This window comes from Mastigoproctus giganteus, chromosome 2 (assembly GCF_048544385.1).
Source record: "Mastigoproctus giganteus isolate SK-2022 chromosome 2, ASM4854438v1, whole genome shotgun sequence".
Lineage (NCBI taxonomy): Eukaryota > Metazoa > Arthropoda > Arachnida > Uropygi > Thelyphonidae > Mastigoproctus > Mastigoproctus giganteus.
This window is the reverse complement of record NC_143576.1, coordinates 17,215,390-17,227,655: the sequence shown is the minus strand read 5'-3', so window position 1 is coordinate 17,227,655 and position 12,266 is coordinate 17,215,390. Positions and strand designations below refer to the sequence as shown.

The window sequence follows — 12,266 nt, the reverse complement described above, 5'->3', positions numbered from 1 at the left end:
GTGAGACATCGAGACGTCTCCAGGATCGCCTCACGGAACACGACAGAGCAATCCGGCTTGCCGAAACTGACCAGTCCGCGCTTGCAGAACATTTTTGGGCTACCAACCACGATCTTGACCCCAAGCGCGACTTCGAGATAGTGGACCACGCGCGACACTTTCGCCACCGCCTATGGCTAGAGTCACTAAACATAATGAACAACCCTAAGGCATTAAATCGCCAGAAAGGCATGCGTATACATCCAATCCTGGAGACAACCGTTTTATTGATGGATGATCACTGGCGCAAGGCAGCACACGTCCGTGCTACAACAATGACGAATGAGTAACGTGCCACAGTTTGCTTGTAATGTATTTAAAAATTCTGTCAGTTGAGAAAGGGACACGAGTTCCGAAAGCTTCTGGAAATATTTTATTTTATTTTATTTTACTGGGTATACTTTAAATAAATATCTGTTAAACTATGGACCCCAGTACTCCAGGCCCATTTGTCACTGTTATATTTTTGATACTGCTTGGATCCTTGTTGAGAAATAAGTCAAGGATATTTGAACTGAGTCAAGGTCATTTAGCAAAGTCTTTCTCTGTGGTATGTAATTGTTGGCGATTGTCACATTTCATTTATTGGATGTTACCATGTACATAGAATTACGAAGAATCACAGAAATACTCTTGAGGAGGAAAGTGTAACTTCTGTCTAAACTCTTAAATGAAGTATTACCAAATAATTCTTTATTAGAGTTTTACGTGGATCCTTAACTCCTCTTCCGTGGCATCAGCAAAGACCCTTGCACCTTTCCTGTCCAAGTGAATTCCATCCTTTCAAAATAAATCCATTCGTATATTACAAGTACTTTCTTTTCCGACAGACTCAAAGCAATTATCAACCGCAGGAACAAATGCGTAGAAATAAACACTGTTGCATTGAGTAATAATGAAATTCGTGGTAACGTTCAACATTTCTACCTGAGCGCGGCTGACTGATTCTTGAGAAATTCCGTTAAGGGTTCTCCTGGTGATGTTCAGAATTTCAAAAGCCTACCTTCCAAAATTGGAAACCGGATCTATCTGAGGGCGATTGTCAAATTTCTGAGGGGTGGGGGAGGAATACTTTGCTGGAACTATTCTTACAGAGGGTGGGGGGGGGACTATTAGGGTGTTCTAATAACTGTACTTGTATTTCTACCTGGCACTTTGAAAGTGCCAGGTAGAAATACAAGTACTTTATTACTCATGCTGAAGAATTCTAAAGAAGACCCCATAAGTTCTGAGTCTTGGGGTCCCAAAAATTTGAAATATTTTTTTCATAATTTTAATAAAACATCATAGAAAAGAAAGAAAGAAAAAATGAATTTATTGGAAATTGTCATATTTGGAACGAATTCATTTTCAAACTGCTAACCTCCTTTGATGAATTAGTGGGGAATTAATTATTACATTTAATGTAATAATCAATAAAAAAGTATAATATAATTTAATACATTTGACTATTTAATATGAATTAAATGTTTTTAATTTATAAGATTTAATATATATTAAATTAATTTTTTAAATTTAAAGTGTTAGTTTCGAGATTTGATTTAGAAAGCACAATTAATTATTAATTATTAACATTTTAAATATTATAATTGATATTCCGAATTTTTTTTAATATTTTACTTTAAACATCTGTATCAGCAACGTATGAGTACTTAAATATAATTTATTTTAATTACTGGTTTTTATTTTTTCAGCAAATGAAATCCGGTGCATTGATCGGACCAGATTAGAAGAACCACTTTCAAAATGTCGAAGAAAGGCAGAAGTGAAAAGGTAAGGTCAAGAAATTGCCAAATTATTTGAAATGATAGAAAACAGTTCAATGATGGTACATTAGAGATGCTTCAACATTTTGATTAATTAATTCAATCTTCTTCGCACCATTTGCAAAAAAAAAACAAACAAACAAACAAGGCCATACTAAAAAATGGACAATCGATCTGAAGGAACCTGAGCCTTGACACAGAGGGTGGGCACCTAAGCGACTGGGCAACTATTTTAATAAAAGATAGGAGTTCCTGAAACCAAATATTACCCTGGACCTTAGGAAAGAGCTAAAAAAAAAAAAATCAGTAGCCAAAGAAATTAAGTGATGGCATTTTCTGAAACCAAACAGAATCAAATCGTCCTGTCTTGTAGCCTCAAGCACCCATCCCCAAAAGTTCAGGTGGCAAAAGATCAGATCTTTTTCTACCACGTTTTCAGCAATCAACACCTTCAGTTAGCTATGGAATAGTTTTGATCGCTTGAAAATCACTGGTTCTTCAATAATTATGTCGTTAGGAAGGGGACAGAATTTTTGAATATTCTGTCCCCTATTGGGAGTCGTAGGTTCAATATCTGGTTCACGTCCCAAAAATCTACACATCTAAAATGGGCCAAATAGTTTTAAATTCTATAATTTCCTTATCCACCAAACAGGTCCTTAAATCGAGGTTTTATTCAATTTATATGAATTTTCTCAACAAATTCCTTACGTGAGGTGTACAATCTTCTGGCACAGAGCTGACAATATAATAGAAACTAAGAACCGCCGACCTCTTTGTTTGGAGATAATGTTGATGTGTCTCTGGAATCAACCCATGAGCCTAACTGTAACTGAAATGGATTTGCGTTCTTCTAGGACAACAGATTTATTTGGTATTCATTCCTCCACTGCTCAACTGTGACAAATCTCAAATAATGAAAAATTGTTCTTATGGACATCACTGGACACTCATAATTCCGTCGATGTAAACTTGAATATGCAAATTCAGAATTGTTTCATCGTCTCCGCCCAGTTATTTGCCCACTTCACACCCTACAAACAGTTCGCTCGCACCCTTTGAAGAAGGGTGCGACCGAACTGTGCTTTTTTTGACCAGCGAACGTTGACCATCGCGCGTGTTTATTCGTCTGTTGTAACTTTTCAAAGACCACTGCAGCCAGTATAATGTAATCCTGAAGACAAGAGCCAACAACCGGTTTTTGGGAAGAATGGGGTCATCCATACCCAGAACCCTACAGTTACCCGCAATAGAAGCCGGATTTATAACGCGAGCAAACATTTGTATGGAAATATGGCTATTATGAAGAAAACGGCCATATTTCTTTCTAGCTTATCACCAACAAAGGGCCTGCATTTTGTCCAGTTGAAAGCTGTTATTTTAGTTTGCATTTTATAATAAGTGCGCAATATTAATCAAAGCCCCCGACTTGTAATGTCCGTTGTAGACCCCTAATTTGTTTAAAATACGAGGTAATCGCCTGCCATGAATATAATACGTTGGTCAGACCTGTGGGATATTGGACCAAATCTCTTCCTATTCATAATGCATGAGTCACGTTCTGTAGGTTTTCTCGCCCAGGCAAATTACCGAAGGCGTTGTTCTGCCGTTCGTCAAATATTCCGCCATCATGCAGGACACTTGTCTATTACGTCGAGGGTTAAATGAAGGCGTTGTCGTCAAAGAGACCAGACACCGTCGGCCGCGAACAGCTAAATCTAACATTATTCGTTAATTAGAGTTCGGAATAGTCCCATAAGCTCGAGTCATCCATTTAAGTCTCCAAAGTTCGTCTTCCTTTCTTTCTCTCACTCTGTCTGTTGTCGCTTTTTTTTCCCCCCTTCTTCCTCTCTTTCTTTCTTTCTGCTCGCCGACTGAGCAACACCCACTCTTCTGCACTATATATTTCGTATCGTCCATTTCGGGCGAACCAATGAGGGAAAAAAGGCGGGTTATCCTTCTTCACTCCTCTCGGAAATATTCGTCGCCCCGCCTGAACCGATTTTCGTCTTCGTTATCGCCAAATTACTCACGTGAGATGTGTTGTGTGGCACGGAGAGGGGAAGGAAGTCCGCTCGCGATGTCCAATCATTAAACCGATAGCTACAATTAATAGATTATAAATGAATCGGAGGAAAACGAACGCAGCTCTTTGTTAGTCCACGCACCAAGCCCAGTGACCCGTCATTACGGACTCGGGAGGAATTTCAATGAGGCTCTGGGTGGGACGACGAACGGTAAATTATTCTCTCGTGCACGCAGTGTATGTCTGCTGGCGGCTAGATGATGGAAGTGGAAGGGCGATGCACGAGAGCTCTCCCCCGTGCGATAATGCGAAGCCACGTTTTGTTTCTATCATTGGAGCCAACGAAAGGGGCACGATATCCGTGCAACCTTCCCTCCGGAGGAGCTACAGAGACAACAACAACGTCATCTTTTTTGTGGGGATGATTCTCGGGGCCGATACTGCGCTTTCGCGTGACTGCAGCGCGAGTAATCCAAATGGCCAAGTTGAGTTCTCGATGGCTGCCTTTCGTATTCATCTCAATCAGTTAACGCCACCTGATAGGTTTACACCTGGATCGAGCTGCACTTGAAATGCCGCGCTTTGCTCCATCGACGCAGGGCGGATGATTTAGATGTGTGTAGTCACGTAAAGATTCTGTAGGAATCTCTAAACGCAGCGATAGCCTCCCTCGATAAGCCAAGAGGAGTCTGCCTCTACAAGGATATGATTACACTAATTTTATCTCATCCATTATTGAAGCCGAGCTTGGGAAGTTTCCACTTGTAGCGGTCATGGGGAAACACAATGGGCTCGCGCTAGCCAGCTGTATCGGCCGATTAAATATTAACCGATGCTGATGGATTTTACTGGAGGCTGACGCCGAGAGAAACGCTAGACGCCTTTCGCCTCCTCGGAAAACTAACTGCTCTAAGATGTAATTGAGGCCAAACAGCTAGTCTGCAATATCTAATATGCAAATTGGTGGCTAACAGACGCGTACTAGTCCACATCATTTACTCAGACTTCGGGGGATCTTCGCAAGACTCGCTTGATGGCTCCAACTTAAAGTATTAAAAACAAGCGGGTTCCTTCGAATTCGAAATGTAAGACTTACCGGAAAGTGTACTGACCTGTTCAGCCGCGTTACTTTAGACGCAACTAGTAGAGCGTGCCTTTTCTCTTCTTTCCTTTCGTGTAATAATGCATTAACCGCGGTTAATGTATTATTTTACAAATATAGAAACTGTGGTTAACTGCTTCTGTAGTTCCTCTTCATGTTTTGTCCAAATATCGGTTTTCAATAAAATCCAAATAAAAAAACAACTTCGCATTGCAATAATAACTCAGTGACAAACTTTTTTAGGCATATTAGCCTATATTAAAGCGACTGTTAACTTCACTGTGTCCGTCTGTCTGCTCGTCCGCATGTAATAACTTGACTTCTAGTAGATGGATGTATAAGAATTTAAATTTTATTATTTTAATGCTGACTTCCAAAAATTTTTTTGTAAAAACAAAGCATGTATACAGATATTATAAATCTAATTGTAATTTCTTCTTATAATTGTATAGTACGTATTTGTAAATGATTTCTATACACATTGAAACCGGATCCCCTGTAAACTGTAATAAATAAATTAATTAATTATTTTCATCAAATTTTATATTTGGCTCTTTTAGAAAGATTTATCATATAAATGAAAAATTATACATATCATATAATAGAAATGTCTCGATTATTATGTTTTGGAGTCCGTCCGCATGTAATAACTGTACTCCCAGTGGATGGATTGGAGGAATGAATAGGCAATATGGTGGATGCGCAGAAATGAAGTTCTCTCGGTTTTGCGCATAAAAATCGTAGTAGTAGTAGTGGCACTTGATGCAAGAAAGCAAGTGTAGGAGCTTATGCAGCATCAGCCAAAAAAAAAAAAAAAAAATCACACCATACCCTCCAAATGCCTGTCCAGTTCCTCCTTAAATTTATTTAACCTATCAACTTCCACAACGACAGATGGAAGTTTGTTCCAGCAATTAACCACCCGCTGGCTAAAGGCAAATTTCCGCACATCTATTCTACATCTATCCTTTCTTAATTTGAACTTATGTCCCCGTAGGTTCGTATTCTGAACAAGTGGGAGGATCCCATCAGAATTCAGCGTGCTCAACCCATTCAAGGCCTTATAGACCTCAATCAGATCACCGCGCAGGTGCCTAGTCTCCAGCCACTGCAATTTGCAGAACTTAAGCCTCTCTTGGTAAGAGGATCCCTTCATTCCCCTCACCAATCGTGTTGCTCTTCTCTGTACACGCTCAAGCAAATCTACATCCTTCCTAAAATGAGGCCTCCAGACCTGTACGCAGTACTCAAGGCGTGGCCTGACCATTGCCTTATACAGAGGGACAATCACCTCCTTTTCCCTGCTAGCAAAATTCCTATATATCATTGACAAAACCCCATGACCTGCCCTAGCAGCCTGTCTACATTGCTCAGAAAACTTCATATCTGACTGCACAATTACTCCCAGGTCTTTTTCATTTTCTACCACCTTAAGTGTAGTACCACACAGTTGGTACGTTTCTCTGGGGTTACTTCTACCCATATGCAGTACTTTGCATTTGTCAAGGTTAAACTTCAGTTGCCACTTCTTAGCCCATCTGCCCAAATTATCTAGATCCTGTTGCAGTAGCACACTGCCATTACTGTCATTAACAACCCTGCCAACCTTCGTGTCATCTGCAAACTTCGACATTAAGCCTGATATACCTTCATCAATATCATTGATAAATATACAAAACAACAGTGGACCCAACACCGAATCCTGTGGGACTCCACTAATAACATTAGTCCACGAAGAGCAGCACCCATTGATTACCACCCTCTGTCTTCTCCCACTTAACCATCCTTTTATCCATTGTAGCAACTTACCCTTAATACCATTCTGCTCCAATTTGTACAGTAGTCTTCCATGCGCAACAGTGTCAAAAGCTTTCCTGAAATCCAAGTATATGATATCAAAATTATTTTTTGCATCCAGTTCCTTTGTAACCACATCATAATAACCAATCAAATTTGTCAGACAAGACTTTCCCTTAACAAACCCATGCTGTGTCTGAATTATTGCTGCAGTCTTGTCTAGATGATCCTGCAATGCATCTTTAACCAGTGACTCCATTATTTTACCCGGAACAGAAGTTAAACTAACTGGTCTGTAATTACTCGTGTCACCCTTCGAACCTCCTTTGTGAATTGGGGATACATTTGCACATCTCCAGTCCGTGGGAACCTCCCCTGAATCCAAGGATGCTCTCATAATTATGGCTAAGGGTTTGCTTAGTTGCTTTGCCGCCTCCTTTAATATAACTGGATAGATCCCATCCACCCCAGGTGCCTTTCTTATGTATTTTCCTGTATTTTTTTTTTACACTGGTAAAAAAAAAATACAGGCCTTTGTATTGAGACAGTCGCAGATAGAATAAATGCAAAGAAATCTGTGAGATGAGGTGTTGCCTTGTTGAGTATAAAGACTGCACAGGCTGTTTGACTGCAGTAATCTGAAGGCAGAATGGAGAAAAATGCGTATTAGACTTTGAAAAAGGTCTTATCGCGGGTGCACGTTTAGCAGAAACCGCGATTCAAGAAATGAAAGTCGCAACTGACTCCTCGAAAGCATCCATCTCACATCTGAAAGGCGTAAATGTGATAGAAAAACAATACTTGAAGAGCGAAGCAGTCGTACTCAAAGGAGGACTATACGGGAAAATGGGACATCCAGTGAGCAGCAAATGACATATGTATTCAACCAAGCCCAGAACTGCCCTACTTCAACCTGTACCATGCGCAGGGAAATGGAGAAACTGGGTATTGGCAATAGCATGCCCATTCGGAAGACACTCGTTTCAAAGAAAAACATACATCCGCTTGCAGTGGTGCCGAGAACATAATGATTGAACAATGGAAGAAAGTCATGTGGTCAGACGAATCACGATATGCTTTGTTTTGCACTGATGGTAGGTAGAGTGTGGCTAGAACTCCAAGAAGCGATGCGATGAATCCTGCTTGCCACCAACCATCTGGAGGTGGTATCATGGTATAGGAAATGTTTTGTTGGTTCGGACTGGGTCCGTTAATACCAGTGGAAGGTCGAATATTATCCAGAGAGTAATGAATTTTGTATCAGATCTACTGCATGCACCTGATGGCCGCATTATTGGATGACAATGCAACGGTAAATCGTGCAAGAATGGTTTGGAGAACATGAACATTCTGCAATCTTCTCTGGCCCCTTCATTCATCTGATCTCATTCCTATTAAGAATGTGTGGAAATGCTGGAGAGAGCTATTCGGCAACGATATAGAATAACGATTCGTATTTTTTTTTGGCCAGTGTGTATTTTTAGAAAGATTTGAAATTGAGGTTTTCGGACATCATTTCTTATTTTCCTTCACAGCGTGAATAGCCCCAACATCTATCGATAGCTTATTATATTTGAAGCCACTACGCAGCGTTTCTGAGTTGTGGCTATCGTATTAATTCTGGCATTGTGGTGCTGCCGACATCCTTGTTCCATCTCTCTCTCAACCGTCGATGATCTTTCGTGGCGAGCTGCCGCTAAATCGAGAGTTAATTTAAATGCATTAAATCAGCAGTCTCGTGTTCGTGGAAACAACACGTTAGCTACCAATGTGCAAACCACGAGTTTGTCATCAGACATGTACGCCTCTGGCTGATGATGAAAGACAACCGCTGGCTTTACATCCAGCATGCGCACCACGAGATCAGTTGGTGGAACGGAGAACAGTTCTCGATATACGCAAACGGAATAACGAAACAGCGTGCACTGCGAAAATGCGAAGTAGTCCAACTTCGAAATCAAGCATCCCCTCACCACAGAAACCGTTCTGTGATTAGAGGTAACAAGATGGTGCGGCTTCTTCTGTAATTGGACTTAGTAAAATACCTCGAAACAGTCAAATAAAGATCGAACGACCATAAAATACAAGTACTAACTCCTCGTAGCCTTGGTTGCCTCGACGCAAATGGGCAGAAGTCGATCTCCTTACCAGTCGTATCTGCTTGTAGTGAGGATGTTGTGTCAGAGTTGGTGGATTGAATTCGAATTTAAGAAGAAAACGATTTCAGTGTGAAAATAAAGGAATTTGTCCATCTGCCTTGAAGTTTTTTCCTCCTCTTTTTGTTTTCCAATTTGGGAGCTGGAAGAAAAATGAATGAAAATAAAAATAATGGACATCTGCGTAATAACATCGTTTATTTTCCCTTCAGTTATTTGGAGTTTTTAGCACGCACAACATGCAAGTCGATCTATAAACACGCACGCGCACACACATGTACGAACTACAGTATTATAAGAGTAGGGATGCCATGGCCAATGTAGCTGATGTGCCACAAAGAACAGCAACGATAACATCTTTACTTTTTCAAAGCCTCGCACGTTAACCCTTTTTTAAAATAAAAGGTGGACTCTTCAAGTACATGAAAAATTCATTCTGGAACTTAGCCAAAAAAACTTTAAAATTTCCATACGTTGAAGGAAATCCAACGCTCATCCCCTTTTCAAATTTAGGAATCAACTTAAGTTAACAGTGACTAAATCACTCCATGATGCTGAAAAAGGCCTTAAAAATTCTTGAAGTTTCGATGGGTTCGAATTCAGGCCTTTTATGTGTGTATATGGAAAGTTCATGAAATTTCTGACCGATTACGTTGAGGGGTGTACCTGGGGAAGGAGGTCCAACGGGTCACAAGGGGCATAATCTTTGAAAGCATTAAAATTGAAATTCATGCTTTTTTTGCCAAGTGGCCTCTTTAAAACTCCTACCCTTTGGACGATCGTTAAAGTAGCTTCCATTCAGATAGCTGCACTTTGGGTAAAAGTGAGCAGTTTGGATAGTTATAAATACCTCGTGCTGTAGTGAGCTCCTACGTGTCTGAAAGAGATTAAGAGAACTACTCTGGACCATTATAAGATCTCTATTGAAAAGTGATTGGCTTGCAACATGAACCGCAAAGCTTTCGGGGATACCTCGCTAAATTTGAGGAAACTTTCGCATACCTGTTTATACGTTCAGCATTGGGAGAACTGCACCACTTTTGGGGTTTAAGTGTTTGATGGTGTACACTGAGTGGCCATTGAATTATGACCACCTATCTCATACCATGTTGGGCCACCGTTCTTCCGGAAAACAGCTGATATTCGCTTAGCTATTTACCCCACTAGATGTCTGAACAGGTCCAGGGGAACCTGCAGCCATGCTGCCTGCAAGGCTTTCCAAAGTGTTAGAATAGATGACAGTTCCGTGTCCATACGCCTCACTTCCCTTTCCAAAACATGCCGCAGGTGTTCAGTTGGATCCAGGTCAGGCGAACTTGGAGGCTAATCAAGATGTGTGATATCTTCACTGTGTTCCTCGAACTACTCGTGCACAATACAGACCCAGTAGATCTCACCAGTGAAACGTTGTTCTATACGCACCAGGGGTTCTAGTTCTTTCTGAGTTGAGAATAACTCCATACGTGTGAGTATGCGGTGCATCGTCATTTGGGATATTGTTCTTGCACTCCCCATTTTGTATTTCAATGTCAACTGTCGCAGGATGATCTGCCGTTAAGCCCATACAACGCGCTGCGCCCCTCGCTCACCACAAACATCCACCTTGCGTAATCCTTTACAGTTCTGTCGGCAGGAGGTGGTTTGACTCGTTCGACACCATTCTTTATACACCTTAACCAAAGTGGGCCGTGAGCAACCGACATTACGTGCCGTTTCCGATATGGAAGCATCGGACGCACGAGCTTCCACATGCCCTTTTGAAACTCCGTGATATCTTTACTACGTCCCATAGCTGCTACTTTATCACTTTGACTTGCACAATTAGATGCAGTGGGACTGATGGTATTATTAGTTGCCAAAGAAGATGAGCATTGGTGTCAGTTTGTCAAAAAAGGTTTTTATTATGCTTTGACTATGTATGAGCCGAATATATTTCAATGGAATTGGTGTAAGCAGATCGAGCAGTAGGGATCGTTATAACTGGATGGGTCATTGACAAACTACTGTTAATGCCGGAGAGATCCTAATATGATTCAAAAAATGCTGCTACCAGAGTATAGCAAGGTCCTGGAACGTGCAAACAAACATCAGAGTGTGATGACTGGATTTTTCGCTTATAGACTGCAGCTGACATATTTGTTTTTCTGGGATGGATTAGGGATTACGTTAATTATTCTTTGAGACATCTGATATCAGTAAGTTCTATTGGTAGACGACTGGCACAGTCAGAATTGCATTGGTTATTGCATCAAATCGGCTTCACCACATTTCATAGTATTCAACGATTCCCGAGGTGCAAGGACGGAGCCATCTGGAATGAAGAATGGCGACGGATAGTCTTTAATGATAAGTCAAGGTACTGTTTTAAATAATCTTGTCGTTTTCCATTTCTGTAACCGTTACATAACCCTTATTCCAACATGACAGTGCCGAGTCCCTATCGCCCAGATGGTTTCTTTGCAATTTGAACATGCTTTCCTGGCTGGTTCGGATTCCTGAGTTGTCTCCTATTAAGCTTGTTTTAGAGATGACCGCTTGGCAACTTAGAACATGCCCCAATAGCGATTTTAAGGAGCTCTCATTTGGAAGGACATTCCGCTTGAGGACAACGGACTAGTTTTTGACTCAGTTCTAAGACAACACCTTGCATTCATGATAAAAGAAGTTATGCTTGCTGATGCATGGCATGCTGGTTAAAGAAGATCTCATTAAAGAAAGATCTTTTGTTCTGATCTCATGGTTATTTCTTGTTCTTGTCCATATCTGTTTGTATATCAAACGCACATAAATCAGCTGGCAACGCCAGTGTTCTACATAGACTATTAGACTTTTTTAATGTGGTTGCAAAGACGAGTTCGAAGTTTTTTTGTTTTTTTTTAATAATGCTGCAAGGTAGCTAAGAACTCGAGGCATCCTTCTGAATTCTTATACAGTTACCATGTTTAGTTTTTGTCTATGCTGAATGATCTGTCACCCGGATGAAGAATAATTATTTGTTAGTGAAGTCTGGATGGAAGATTGCGTGAAATCTCTTGAGGACAGTTTTCTGTCAGAGATTCATATAATACTCAATTTTAATAAATCTCTACAGAAGTATTTTTTCATTTAAATATAGGATAGTACTGCTTGGAAACTCGTCAAAGCTTAGGTCTGCACCCACTTTTTGTTGTGCCCTACTTATTTTTAAAGTTAGCAGTCTTTGGTTTAGGATTCTGCAACTATAATCGACTTCGTGGTTTTGTAAAATATTTATATTGTTTTATAACCTCATGTAGGTGATTAATGCGAAAAAAGACATTTTTATTTACCTCTTAAAAGAAATGCGGTATTTTTGATTAACAGTAACCGTCGAAAGATGGCGCTTGCCATCTAGAGAGACT

At 40.5% G+C, this 12,266-nt stretch overlaps 1 protein-coding gene across 1 annotated transcript in view; it reads left to right on the top strand.

The window, feature by feature from the left end:
- Positions 1–12,266, top strand: part of LOC150089188 (uncharacterized) — a 115,419-nt gene that overhangs the window by 60,562 nt on the left and 42,591 nt on the right. Inside the window, exon 2 of the mRNA XM_090389706.1 lies at positions 1,734–1,812. Within this exon, the coding sequence (XP_090245832.1) occupies positions 1,734–1,812 (79 nt within the window). The remainder of the gene's footprint in view (positions 1–1,733; positions 1,813–12,266) is intronic.